Source organism: Microtus pennsylvanicus, chromosome 20 (genome assembly GCF_037038515.1).
Source record: "Microtus pennsylvanicus isolate mMicPen1 chromosome 20, mMicPen1.hap1, whole genome shotgun sequence".
In the NCBI taxonomy this organism is placed as follows: domain Eukaryota; kingdom Metazoa; phylum Chordata; class Mammalia; order Rodentia; family Cricetidae; genus Microtus; species Microtus pennsylvanicus.
In genome coordinates, this window is record NC_134598.1 from 588,492 (window position 1) to 603,440 (window position 14,949).

Below are 14,949 nucleotides of genomic sequence, written 5' to 3' on the forward strand. Positions count from 1 at the left end.
CATGTATGTCTGTGCACTGCACACATGTAGTGCCCATAAAGGTCAGAAGAGGGCATTGGATCCCATTGGAACTGGAGTTCTAGATGATTGTGAGCCACAACGAGGGTGCTAGGAATAGAACCTGGGTCTTCTGGAAGAACAGCCAGTGCTGAACCATCCCTCTAGACCCCAAGTTCCCCCTTTTTTTGAACAAGCTATTTCTTTTTTTTTAAGGATATATTTGCAACCCCCAGTTTGACAAAACTGTTGTTAGTACATGTAGGCGTGTGGAATTTGCCAAGAAAAGTTTATTTGTACTGCAAAGAATGAAAAAAAAAAACCCTCAAAGACCAGCAAACTTTCTAGTAAATGTTAGACTGTGTTTGACAAACTTTAAAAAAAGATCAAGAATAATGATGTGAGCAATTTGTCAGTATAAATGAATGCTTTTTTTAAATTACTTTCCTGACATTCACTAGGTCAGATTGGGAGGTAAAAAAGAGAACAGAAGCTCAAGTGACCAAGTGGCAGTAATCTGTGACAGTCTTACTATGTAAGGTAAACACACCAGTGTGGTGGCACACCCCTTTAATCCCAGCATACAGGAGGCAGAGGCAGGCAGATCTCCAGCCTGCTCTACAGAGTGAGTTCCAGGACAGCTGCATAGTAAGACCATGTCTCAAAAACAAAACAAAAAACCCAACAACAACAAACCAAACAAACAAACAAAAGATAAGTCTTCAGAAATAACCCAAGTGCCTATGAATGAACAGGTGACATTTCTGAGAGTTCACTGTGTGGCAGGCATGCGGTGGATGTTTTATCTGTAGTACTTGCTCCTTAGAGCAACATCTAAGGAGTTGGGACTTGTCCCACTTTCTGTAAGGAGCCTGGGATGTTACCCATTACTGCTGCTGCTCTGTGGTGGAGCCAGGTGTCTAGGCCTGGCAGCTGTTTTTTAGACTGTGAGCTTTAGCTCCTCTCTCTTGCCACCTCCCTTTGTGTCTACATGTCCAGGGTGAGCCGGGCAAGGGTGTGATAGTTGAGCATCACCAACTACACACCACACACATTGGAAACTTGTCAGGAGTCTAAAAATAGTGTGTGCTTTTTTTAAAATTTGCACAAGTGTTAGTCAAATACTGTTCATAAACAAATCTGCTTATTCCTCTTGTAATTGAATTAAAATGTCAGTTTTTAGTGAGTGGGAAGGCAGGGTTCGCTTCTTGACATGATGACTTTCTGATTTTATTTATTTTTAGCGTTGATGTACCGGGTAGCAAATGTGTAGCCAGCTCCATGATAGCTGCAGGCACGGGTGGAGAGAGACGAAACAATGAATAAAATTAGTTTCTGTGTTCAAAGAAGCTTATGATTTATTGAGGGCATCAAAGTCTTCATATGAATAATGCAAGCACAGAGGTGAACTACATGTGGGGGTGTGGGGTGTGAAATGCAGATGATTAGGAGGACCCCACTCTGATAAGCTGTGTGTTTTCTAGGTATAGTTAGAAAGAAACCTACAAGCTGGGCACTGACACACACGCTTAACCAGCACTCAGGAGGCAGAGGCAGGGGAATCTCTCTGAGTTTGAGGCCAGCCTGGTCTACATAGCGAGTTCCAGAACAGCCAGGGCTACACAGTGAGAGGGAAAAGGCATGAAGAGGATGACTGTGTGCATTAGTTTCTGTGTTGGAAAGGCCTTTCATGTTTTCTCAAAACACACAGATTTATCACCGCTAATCCAGGAGCCAGAATTTAAAAAATTGAGTGCCAATATGGTGATAATAGAAGTAGAAAAACTCTATACCACAGCTTTACTTTTCATACAAACATTCTGTTTTTTTTTTGTGACAGGTCTTACTAGGTAACCCAACCCAGCTCCAACTCTCAGTTCTGTCTCAAACCCTCAGATGCCAGGATTATAGGCGTGGATCACCACACCTGTCCCGAAGAGAATTGCAACCACTGCCTAACATCACCTTTCCAACCGCATGTATAAAGTGAAGATGAAACACAGGTCCTAGCCCTAAGATTTCTCACTACATTTATTCAAATAAATCTGAACAAAAATCCCCAATTTGAAACCCTCGTGGTCACAACCATTTTGGGTAAGGGACACTGAAGCTGTCATTAAGCATCCAGTGCCAGGAAGGCTTAACATTATCAAAGGTAATCTCTTCTTTCTCAAAAGACACAATGTGTTTCCTCCCCAGGAGCTGGTGTATAGGATTGGTGTTGGCATCATGCCAGACTGACATCCTGCCAAGTGATGCTCTGTTGCAAGCAGGGACTAAAGATGTGGTAATTAAAGGTGCCGCAGTTGCTATATTAAGTTTGCAAGTAGAGTGTGCCGCCCCGCATTGCTTATAGGTGAGAGAAAGAACACAGAACGTGCATCTCTTGGGCTGTCCTCTTCCTCAGGAGCTCCTCTCTATTGCCAGCGTTTATGTGGACCTTGGCTCACAGAACATAAATATGGCCACTTGCTAGGATACACCTGTGGCTTAGGCCACCCCGGCTTCTTCTCTATCAGTGTTTGTGACAGGGGTTGCGCTACATGGAAGACTACGTTATCAGCTTGTCACAATGCCGACTCCTGACACAAGCATATTCCATCTGTATTCCCAAGGTCATACACATTAAAATGCCTTTCATATTTCATTTTTAAAATTAGCTTTTAGTGTTGAAGGGCTTTTTTTTTTTTTTGAGAGATAGGGTTTCTCTGACAGCCCTGACTGCCCTGCAACTTGCTCTGTAGGCCAGGCTGACCTCAAACTCAAACTCCTAGAGATCTGCCTGTTTTTGCCTCCTGAATGCTTGTTTGGGAATTTCACATAATGTGTTTTGATCAAACCCATCCCCTATTCCCTTCCAATTCTTCCCCTAAACCCCCACCACTTTTCTCTCCCAGCTTTATATTCTCTCTCCCCACCCCCTCTATAACACATACACACGCGCAGTGCGTGCACACACACACACTCACACACAGTGAGTCCATGCAGTGCAGCCTGTTACACACACAGACGTGCACACGCACACACACAGTGAGTCCACGCTGTACAGCCTGTTATTTACACACACACACTGTGAGTCCACGCCGTGCATCCTGTTATGTACACACACACACACACACACACACACACACACACACACACACACAGTGAGTTCACGCAGTGCATCCTGTTATGTGTACACACACACACACACACACACACACACACACACACACACACACAGTGAGCCCATGCCATGCATCCTGTTATGAACGTGGTGTAGGATCATCTTCTGGAATACAGAGCACAGATAGCCTGTTGGAGGAAACATTTGAAGGAAACTTACCCCCTTCCCCTGGCAGCCATCGTCCTCAGGAAGGGCTGGACTTCGGGAGCCTCCAGCATTGGGCTGGCATGTCTGGCTGGCTTGATCTCGTGCACATAGCTACAGCCACCGCGAGCTCCTGGGTGAGCAGTTCTCCAGAATCCATTATTTTCTATAGATGCGCAAGGTCTCTGGCTCTGACTGTTTTCCTAGCTCTTCATCCCAGATGACTGCTGAGCTGTGTGTGTGTGTGTGAGAGAGAGAGAGAGAGAGAGAAAGAGAGAGAGAGAGAGAGAGAGAGAGAGAGAGAGAGAGAGAGAGAGAGAGAGAGCCCCGATATCCCATTTAGAGCTGAGCACTCCACGGTCTCTTTCTTCCTGCACACTGACAAACTGCAGGTCTCTGTGTTAATCGCCTGTGTACGTATGCAGAAGCTTTTCTGATGAGGGTCAAGAGACACTGATTTATGGGTAAATAAGAACTTAAGGGGTGGTTTATTACTGTATCCATTTAGCAGTATAGTGGTAGGTTCTCTCCTATGGCCTATGACCTCACCAGCCGTATGTTTGGGTCTAGTTAAAGGTACGAAGCGTGGTTCTGTGGAATGAGTTTTAAACCCAGAGTCGTTCACACCACGATTACACAGCCAGCCTGCCTTGCCGGGCTGGTCACTCTGTGGCTTGCAGAGGGTCCACGTGCACTTCCAGTACAATGCTAAGATACGTGAACTCTGCACTGTGAATTAAATTATAATATTAGATCTATTTTTAATTTGGAATATCTGATCTATAAATAAAAGTGATTAATGTTCTTGAAATACTTCCTACAGAATTTTTTAGTGTATTTATGTAGAATTTATGCTTGGGGGTGTTCTTTTTTTTTCTTTTTAAATCTTATTGAAGAGAATGTTTCTGAGACGCTTAAACAGCACTAGGGAGACGGGAAGACTGGGGCTGACTGATTTGGTTCTGGAGCCTCCGAGCTCCTTTGTTCTGCGTGTGGTGGTGTCTTTTCTCTGCGTTTAACAGAAGAAGAAAGCCACACCGCATTGTCTTAGAGGGACTGCTTTTATGACTAAGATGAGCAGAATCATATAAAAAGACAGTAAAATGTTCCATGTATGTCCCCCCTCAACTCCTTCCTGTCACTCGGCTCCTGTGTCTCTCTGGTGGGAGAAAATGGTTCTGAAGTTCATCTCTGTGAGCTCACCATATGCGGGCTTCGTCCTGGGCTCTATGTTCATCACTGTGAGTTCACCGTATGTGGGCTCCATTCTGGGTAAGGAGCTGAAGGAACTACTGATTGACTCTAATTTTCAGTAGGCTTGGGGAGAATGTGAACTTTCTAGGGAAGTGGCTATCAGTACTCTGTGAGTCAGCTTCCCATCACTGTAACAAAAACCCTTGAGATAATTAATCCATAAAGAGAGAGGTTCATTCTGCTCCCGGTCTTGGAGGCTTCAGGCCATGATCTAGTTGGCTCTGTGCTCTGAGCCTGTGATGAGTCAGGAGTGGAGCAAAACTCTTTGCCTCATTACGGGCTACACGGCAGAGAAGCAGAGGAAGGACCAGAGTTCCGCATCTCACTTCCCTTTCAAGGGCATGCCCCCATTGACCTAAGGGGTTCCCATTCAGAGACCCTATCTCCAGGCTGACTGTTTCTCACTGGTACTGACGGTCAAGCCTGCTGAGCACCAAGATCCAGGCAATAGCAGACATTAGAAGATGCATGGAGACATTGCTTCTTACCATCCAGGAGCCTGCAGATGGTCAGTGACCGTAGGGAGAAGGGGAAAGGAAGGTGCAGTCTTTATCCCCGCTGTTCCCCTTTGCTCTTAGTAAGCGTGAGTACAAAACGTATGCACTCCTCCACTGCCCAACATGAGATGCCTCACATACAGTGACCTGTGAGATCCCTGTGCCCTCAGAGACCAGGCTGTTGACAGTCGTAGCCAGGGAGCTCTGTGGCTGTGCAGGCAGCCGTGGGTGGTAGGCAGTAGCCTTGGGGATGATCTAGGCGCAGGGTCCCAGAGCAGCCTGGCTCCCTCCCCTGGCAGCAGGCTTCCTCGGCCTTCCCTCTGGTAATTGCCAGCACCATGCCTGTTCTGTCCCTGAGAATAAACACGTAGGCCCTTTTCATTTGGAGACCTTGCTGTTAAGCAAAAATAGCAATAGGAAACCAGAAGTGTTTCAGATCCAGGTCCTTTTTGGAAGCCTGTTGGGACATGGTTTTCATCCCTGATGTTGGGCTTGTCTTCCCTTCAGACTTGCTTGTTTCTCTCATTCAAGACAAAGTTTGCTTTCAGAGGCCCCTCCCAACATGTAGGCTGAAAGACTCACTGAATACCCTGTGAGCAAATGATCCTTAATTCATTGGCCAATCTCAGAATTTCTAGCTCTGAGATGTTCAGGATGTTTCCTCAAAACGCTCTCTTTCCTTGACACTCTCTCATGTGGTGTGAAGAAGTATTTGGAGACGAGGTTTCATTTTGTAGCTCAAGCTAGCCCAGAACATGCTACATAGCCCATGCTGGCCTCAAGCGTGTGATCCTCCTGCCTCACCCCCTATGTCACATCCAAGGCATCCAGCATACAATTTACATTGTGCTTTCCCCAGCTTAAATCATAGCTATTCCAGATAGTGCCAAGGTGCGATTGATTCAAATGGGAACTCACTGACTTTGTTTGGTAGGAAGGGGCATTTGATGAGCAGAGGCTAAGGGTGGGTTGGCCCTGCTGCGAAAGCCGCAGGCAAATGCCACGCTGGCTTGTTTTCTCTGAGCTCACTTCAGATGACATCGTTTGCTTTTGGAAAACAATATCGCAGACATGAAATAAGAAACGATGAGTCACATAATAAATATAATGCCAGGCTTGTGCCATGGCTACTTTTAGAGTATTTTAGCACTAACTTAATTATCTGTTTGTTACAAAAGTTGGCAGTCTGGGCTTTCCTCCCCAATGTAAACAAAATAATATTGTTTAATTCCTTTGCTACTTATTGCTATAGTAGCAGAAACACACACACACTCATGCACGTACACACATGCACACACACACAAACACAAACGATGCTAACTTTTATGGAAAAATTTCATAGAATCCCTCCGCCCATTTTTTGTTTGCTTTTTGCTTTTTTTTTTTTTGCCGTTTTCTCTGGTTATCTGAAAGAAATGAAATGGAACGCTCATTTGGGAAGAAGAAAAAATACTGTGAAGAATTTCAGAGAAATCTTTGTCAGCCCTGAGCTGCTCGCTGCCCCATCCAGGGTCAGGGTTCATCTCTGACAGCCCAGAATCTTGATCACCAGCCTGCTCAGCATCAGCTGAACGGTGGTGGCCACTGCTTGCTGTGTTCAGTACATTCTCTTCTAGGCAGGCAGCCCTTTCCTGGAGCCAAACGATAATCAGAGGTTTGCCTGATGAACGTGATATCTGAGCCAAAGGGTGCAGGCTGCTCCGAGTGGCGTGTGTCACACAGCCTCGGGTGCTGGGTGTCCTTCCCACACAAGCGGCTCCTCCTTTTGGACCATGAGGCTGGCCGGCCCAGTGAGGAGCAATGTGAATAGCATCCTTTGTTAGAGCAAGACACAAAGTCCTCTAAGGTTTGAGCTGAGGAGAATTCTGGGATGCAAGACCATACTCACTGAACACTTGTCCTTCTGGAGTTTGCTACTCCTGCTGGCTCATCATCTCCAGTCTCAGGAGCACATTAGCCCTCTAAAGCACTGTGCAGATAATCACAAGACAGCAGAGCTTCCTATGGTCCTCAGCATCACCGAGAGGCCGGATGGCTAAGCGAAGATGAAGGGCAGTGCCTACATCCCATGTAAAAGTACCAGGCAGTGAGGGATAGAGCGCCTGAGGGTGTGGAAGAAGCCCGGGAAATCTGAGCAGATCTGGAGGACACAGCAACTCCATTTTATAAAGGGCGCTTTCTCAGAGTCCTCAGGCAGGCAGCGCAGCCACATGGCTCTTCTATCGCACGCCAGCCTGGTTTGCTTTCGCGGCTAACCTCTCGCTAACAGAGTTTTGCAAACCTCATTCGTACGCAGAGTTAAACCATGTCGGATTGCGTCCTCAAATCTGGGGGCGCTTCACAAAGCCCTCGATGCCTGGACTCCGGGGTAAGTGTGCGGCGTTCTGGGGGCTGACTCCTTTTCCTGGCTTGCTCAGAACACCGTTATTAAAGTACTTAAAAGATGTTCTGCGTTTCTCTACTCAAATGCAGAGATTGTTTTGGATCCTGGGGTTGTTTTATGTTTGCCTGTTGAGGTGGCTTTTGTGCCCTGCGAAGTGACCCCGTTCATCCTGAGCGCATGAAGGCGCTACAGGCTCACAAGCACTTTTTTTTCTGGCTCAGGCCCGGAGGCAGTCGTTTTCCCAGGAGCCTTTGCTTCTTTTAGTCACCATACCCTGGGTGCTGGTTGGGATGTTCGTTACCGCTTAGTGACCTGACGTTCAGTTTGGATCAGCAGGCAAGTTGATATCTGAGAGACAAAGCTGGTTCCTACTAGCAGTTCCGATGTAAATACATTAATTGTAAGTTGAGTGTGGTGTCTCACACCTCCAACCCCAGCACTCAGGAGGCTGAAGTGGGGTGACAAGTTTGAGGCCAGCCTGGCTCACATAAGGAGAACCTGTCTTAAAAACAGATGTTACATAGTACTTTAAAGAAAAAAAATATATTTATTATATAATTTATATAATATTGGCTCCCTTTGACATTTGCTTTCTCCTATGGCACATGACTTAAAACACAAATATTGTTAACTATTGAGTAAAATTAAGATCTTTTTCAGTTCTATTTTTCCTTATAGTATATATCCCTATTTTAAGTACAATAATTTTTTCTTGTGTTTTTATGTTGTAAATGCTATATTCAGTTAGGTTCATTTATGTTCATTTATTTCCATAGTTTTATTTAAGAACTTAAATTTATTAGCATTTAAATAAGCATTATTTCAAAGTCAAAACTGTTTAGGGCAAATCTAAAGAAATCTCAATGTTCCATTCTTATGTCCACACCATTCCTTCCCTTGAAATGTGTGTGTGTGTGTGTTCACATGTGTGCAGGTGGATGTGAAGGCCAGTAGACAGTTTCTGGTGCTGTTCTTCCTCAGACCCCATCACTTTATTTTCTGAGAACAGGGCCTTTCACCAACCTCCTCTCCCATGGTTTTAAAAATTCACCCCCCCCAAAGATGACCAAATGCAAAAATCTTTATATTCTCCCGTCCCCCTGCTTTTGAAATGGAAATATCACATTGTACTTTAAGAATGGCCTTTTCTTTTCTAATAGTCCAAGTTCAGGAGCACCATAGGAGCGGAGAGAGGATGAAACAACTCTTGATTTCTTGAAGTAGAGTTGCAGTTTATTAAGAGAGATTTTAATATAGATTTCAAACAGATGAAGCAGAGGAGAGATGTTCAGGAATAATGCACGCCTTATCCAAGAGTATAGATGTGAGCTTGTCAAAGGAGGGCAAAAGTTTGTAAATGATAGGCTTCACGTAGATTCTAATTCTGTGGGCTAAGAGAGTGGGGAGATGCCCGGGAGGAGAAGAAGATGAACACAGGCATGGAATGGGCTTCCCAAGGAAGAGTCGCAATTAAGTGTCTTAGCCCTAGCCATATATTCTATTTTGGTAACTCTCAAGTTATATCTTGAAGGGTTGCTAAGAAACAATCTTCTCTTCTCTGTCTTTTATTTTTAGATAGGGTCTCACTGTGTAGCCCTGGATGGCCTGGGACTTGCTATGTTGAAATTGTGGAAATAATTGTGGGCCATTGTCTTGTTCCTGATGAAGACATTCAGATGGAGAATGCACTAGATCTGGAGTTTAGGTCTTAAGGTAGACACTGGATCTTAAGTGAGTGTGTGTTGACTTGGCACCACATGGACATGAAGAACACACAGCGCTGGTACAGCAGCTGTTGAGCCAGACCCGTGACTTGCAGGAGCTGCAGGAAGCCTGTGAAATCTCCACAGGAAGAAAAGATGAAGTGACTTCCAGCTTGTCTCACTGGTAAAGGAAGGGAGAAGACAGAGTTCATAGAAATGTCCTTCAGCTGGCAGGATATTTATGAAGGTTAGCTGGTTGACCAGTTCTCCCGAGAACTTTGCTGACGATGTCTGGAAGGACATTCTGTGGTCTAAGGAGAGAGGTGGTAGAACAGGTGTGTCAAGGGAGGGCTGAAGAAGTCTGAGTCTGAACTGCTAATGGTTATGATGCCACACTTGCTGTTATCTAGAGCGCTGAAAGATTTGAAAATTGAGATTCAAAGAATGCAGTAAGAAAAAGGGTACTTTGAAAATTCCATAAAGACAGATTTGGGGGGGGGTTGTTTACATCTCTATACCTGTCTATCACATGATTTTATATTTACATGTATTATAGGTAGAGGAAAAAACATATCAGTCAAGCCAGGTCTGGGGGTGTAATACTGTTATACCAGTTACTCAGGAGGCTGAGTCAGGAAGATCACAAGTTCAAGGCCAGTCAGGGCAACTTAGTGGCACCTTGACAGAAAGCAGTATAGAGCTGAGGGGGAGGGGCTGCTGCATACCTAGCAGAGCCACGGGCAGGTTGCAGTGCTTGCATCCTGGGCTCTCTGCCTACCCAGGATTGCTAGCTTGAGGCAGCTCTTGGTGGACTGCCCGTAGCAGCCTCAGGCTGGATGGAACTTGTCAGGATGTAGCCACCATCCTTCATCCGTCTGGGTGAGCCCTCACCTTCAATGTCCCCGTCACAGTGTCGGCCAAGATGCCAGTCTTACTGTGTCTTCACTCCAACCCACCTCCTTAAAGCTTTGACTCAATACGCTTTCAAGTTTCTTCTGGGTTTTTCAAGCCTGGCAGATATTTCTTATAGAGAACCTGGCCTGGCCACGCCCCCGGAAACACTTCTTTCAAAAATTGCTTCTTCAATGGAAAACGTTTTCTTAGAGTTTTCCCAAGAGGAACTATATTTGTTGTTATTATTGTTCTCAAACATGATTCTTTGCCCTCCTTCTAAGTGGCCAGGAAAGACATGAGTATAATTTAGGCTGAAGGTTGAGGTCACCATCTGCCAGCTTCTCCGCCCCAGGGTCTGCTCGTCCGCGGACATCCTTGCCCTCTCCTTCTCCACCCACTCTCTCCTGGCTGCTCAGACTAGGTGGGCACTTGGAGGTGTCTGCACCTGCGGCCGCTCCAGCCCTCCCCGGCTTAGAAGAAGTGCGACATCCCTGCCTTCTTTCTGGTTTCTGTCCTCCGAGCTGGCTCTGGACTCGGGGACTCAGACCGCCCTGCTTGCTCAGGCTGAAGCCGGGATTGGGTGCTGAAGCGCCGCCTCCGTCTCTGTGCGCCCGCGCGCTCGCTCCCGCCCTACTCCCCTCCCAGCCAGCTCCGGTCGCAACCGTTTGGGCTCCGCACTGCAGATGCCAGCCGGTCTCCCGGAGCTCCTGCTGCTCCCGCCGCGTCTCTCTGATCCTCTCGTCTCCGGAGCTCCAGCTGCCCACGGAGCCTCCCCGGCTTGGACTCTCTTGAGTCCCGCGTGCGGAGTCGTTCCGGCGCAGCAGCGAGGACCCGGGAGGCCGACGGTGCTCTCGGATGCGGCAGGACAAGCTGACCAGCTCCCTGCGTCGCGGCGGGCGATGCCAGAAGCGCCAGGGCGGCGGCGGCGGTGGCGTGGGCACCATCCTGAGCAATGTGCTCAAAAAGCGCAGCTGCATCTCACGGACCGCGCCCCGGTTGTTGTGCACCTTGGAGCCGGGTAAAGCACGGGTTGTGGATGGGCACCGAGGTGCAGGTGGGAGGGATGGGAGCAGACCCCGGCCTGGGTGCGTTCAACGGCCACCAGGGCACTGACGACCCCGCTGTCCTGAAGAAGCTATCCCGTGGCCTATGCACTCGGTGGGGAAGTGAAGGAGGCTGCCCCTTCCAGCCCAGGCTGCGTCACCTATTGTGCTTCGGGTTCCCTGGAAGCCAGACCTCCGAAGAGGTGTGTGGGTTGGCCTTGATCCCGCAGGTTGGAGGGAAAGGCAGCTACTGCAAAGGGCTATCCAGTATATGTTTTCCCGAGAGTCCCTGTGATGTGTTTGTGTTGGGGTAGGAGAGGGCACGAACTGTGCCTAGGTAAGGTCCAGGAGCCAGCCTGGCCTTGTGAGAACAGGCCCTTCCTACCGGCACCTTGTGTTTACATATCCCTGTTTCTCCAGGCTCTGTTTATCTCCGCGCCAGCTCGGTCACCTGGCATCGTTGCTTAGGGTTTTAAGAGCCTGGCCCTGGCACCCGCGCCTGGATGCTGAGGGTTCTGGCAGGGGGTGGCCGCTCTGTTTGCCCGCTGAGCCTGAGCTCTGGGCTTGCTCACCTTTCCCTGGAGTGGCCCCAGCTGCCTCCAGGCAGTTTGTGGTCTCCAATGTACCCTCCTTTCCCACCTCTCCACCCCTTCTGGGACTTGCTGTCACCCTGCTGCTGCAGATTCTGCCCAGGCACTGGGTCCCAAAGGGTGGAATGCGTCGCCGCCTTTCCGAACCTCGTGGCTTCTTTGTTTTTCTCCACTACTGAAGTGTCTAATTGCAGAGTGTGGTATTTATTCATCGTCTCCTTTTTACCTTTTTCTTTTTTTAAAAAAATCGCCTTCCCACGTTGAATTTTCCCACGTTTTGTATTTCTGAATCCGGAACAGCTGTGATTATCTGATGAAATATAAACCTCCTCGCCTCTCATCTCACTTAGAAGAAAAGAGCGTGAAAATGACCCGATTTAAGCCTTTGCATGCGGGCGGCGAATGATCAGTTTCACTTAAAACCTGATTCATTTTTGATCAGGAGAAAATAGTTGTGGTTTTGACTAACTAGCCCCAGTTGGGTTTCAGCACAGGAAAGCAATCGGATTACTCCCAGCAAGTGGCTCCAAAAAGTCAAAGCAACACATTTTGTCAATCACAGCGGGAACCCGGTGGTTTCAGGGCAGTGGCAAAGTCACCGTGGGTCAGGATTTCCTGGTTTTTGTTGTAATAGAGCGAAAATCATAATTATAAGCGCTTACATTCAGCACCCCGGACCTGGACAGCGCCCTTTCAACAAAGTCCATTTCACTGGTTGGAACTGGAGGCATTCTTGGGTACCACTATGGAGGCAGGAGGTGATTAAAACCATTCTCAGAGATGAGAATCAGTGGGCAATTAATCTTTTCTTGGAGAAGAAATTCATCTATCCAGTTATAACACGCTTTTGATTTTTTAAAGCTTTGAAATGTCAAGGTATCATCAGATGCCATGCATTTTTTGACAGGAAATCTAGGTCCAGGACACTTGTACAGGGCCCCATAACTCCATCATCAATAAGAGCAACATTCCACCATCTATCTGCTACTGTCATGGCTTGGGCAAACCCAGGCCTTTCTTGCTTCTTGATCCCATATGTATGCCTTTTAAAAGGCCACTTTCTTATTTTTTTTTTAAGTCCTGAAGATTGCTCCTATCTGTCCCTACCTCTAAGTGCTCCATCTAAGTGGTAGAAGTTGCAAGGTTTTAATATGTGCAGCCTACAGACTTCTTAGCCGCAAGTGTCGTCATTTGATCGTTCTGGAATATTTATTGAGAATGTTTGACATTTCTTGATCTTTGAACTTGTAAACAATAAATCTTTTTTTTTTTTAATTAGCTAAAGGGGCTAGGGAGATGGCTGAATGCTAAGGTGCTTGTTGTGTGCACACGAGGACCCGAATTTGCATCCCAAGAACCCATGCCAAACTGCACAGTGCAAACCTGTAGCCCCAGCATTCAGAGATGGTGGTGGGATATACACATCTCTGGAGTTTGATAGCCTAGCAGCATGGGTGAGCTCCACAGTGAGACACTGTGAGCCAAAGTATACGGTGGAGAGTGACTGAGGAAGACACCCAATGTGCATGCTTACTTGTACACATACACACACACTCACACACCACACATACCACACTACACACACTCACACACCACACATATCACACTACACACACCACACACACACACACCACACACTCACACACCACATACACACCACACACACACACAAACACCACACACACACACCACACACACACACACACACACACACACACACACACCACACACAGCTTAAAGTTGGGCAGGATGATGGTGCCTGCCTATAATCCCAGTACTTAGAAGATACAGGAAATGAAGACATGGCAGATCTACATAGCGAGTTCTAGGCAATTAGGGGTGAAGTAATGAGTCTGTGTGAAAACTAAACTATGTTATCAAATGATTTTGGAGTTGTATAAAAAAGGATATATTGTATCTTCAGTTTTGATTATATTATATTTTTATAGATTTTTAAACAAGAATAAGAATTGTTATAGAATTTCTCTTTAATAACAACACATATTTCTATTACAGAATTGTGAATATAACAAAAATTTTTTATTTACTTTCCCACTTTTGTTCCATAGATTTGGGATCTAAATTAAAGAAAATTAAAGCATTAGATTACTTAGTATTAGAATTTAGTCCTATATTTAGTTTATAGTCTAGAACTTGATATGCTTTTATCTTCAACAAATAGGTTTATTAAGATTGAATTAAAATATTTGGAAGTTACCAAATGGAATTGTTGTAATAAATCCTCCCATAAGCAGAAGGGAGTATGGGAAGGTGTAGCTCAGTGAAAGAGCGTGTACTGGGCTATAGGTTCGATCCCTGGTGTTGCTAAATAAAAGCAAACAGGAAGAGGTACACCGATGACCCTAACTTTGTCCTGTGAGGACTCTAGCTCAGGGCTTGTCCACATCAGACACTAGCTCTCCCGTCTTGCTGAGTTCACAGTGCCACGATGGCATTGCATGTCTTCTGATGCTCCAGTGACGTACCCTGTTCCCTGGGTTGGAAATGAAACCCAAGGTCTCCTTGACTCCAGCCCTTGGAGCTTCCCTAACTGTCTTAGTCTGTCTGTTGCAGAAAAACAAACTCTACAACTGGAGAATCACCCCTTTGTGTTTTATAACTGCTAGCTCCCCAGGTGAGCTTTACAGCCAATCACTGCAACAGTCCTCTGAGGCAGAAGCTGCTGACCTCACTTCAGTGATTAGGGAACTGAGGTGCAGACAGGCGAAGGAGTTTGAGTTTAGGACCCAGAGATGATGATGGTTTGTGGCTCTCGCCTGTGGTGTCAGGTATTGGCTTTGGTTTTGTGTTACTCCAGGCATCTGTGGGAGTGACCATCTGATGTTTTAAACTCCATTTTATTGTCTTAAGCCATTTTTCATTAGAATTAATGTATTTTAATTAAATTGGCTAAAATTTAGTAAAAACATTTAAAAATTTTAATACAATTCAGTAGAGTTAAGTGTTGAATTTATTTACAATACAACTTTGTTATAATTCGCATAAACAACAACTACTTAATTTCCTTCCAGGAGCTGACACAAAATTGAAGTTCACACTTGAGCCATCTTTAGGCCAAAATGGGTTTCAGCAGGTAACTTTGTTTATGGCTTTTAAGGCATTTTTTTTTAAATTTGGGGATATCAGCAGGGTACATTGTCATATATTCTTAAAATGAAAATGTTCACACATATTTTTATACACAAGAGATGTCAGTTTTTTTCTTCAGTTTGTAATACAATAACTTTTAAAGCCTAAGTAACCTGGGTTTGTAGTTG

At 46.0% G+C, this 14,949-nt stretch overlaps 1 protein-coding gene across 6 annotated transcripts in view; it reads left to right on the forward strand.

Annotated features, from left to right (window-relative positions):
- Tbc1d30 (TBC1 domain family member 30) overlaps positions 1-14,949 on the forward strand; it is a 100,909-nt gene that overhangs the window by 52,128 nt on the left and 33,832 nt on the right. For 4 of the 6 annotated variants that reach the window (XM_075954603.1, XM_075954598.1, XM_075954600.1 and 1 more), the window contains one exon: positions 14,704-14,765. Coding sequence is in view for 5 of the 6 variants with exons in the window: in XM_075954598.1 (XP_075810713.1) it covers positions 14,704-14,765 (62 nt within the window). In the remaining variant the exon portion in view is untranslated. Of the gene's footprint in view, positions 1-10,636; positions 11,057-14,703; positions 14,766-14,949 lie in introns of those variants that run through there. The other 2 variants (XM_075954601.1, XM_075954602.1) reach the window with 1 other exon arrangement.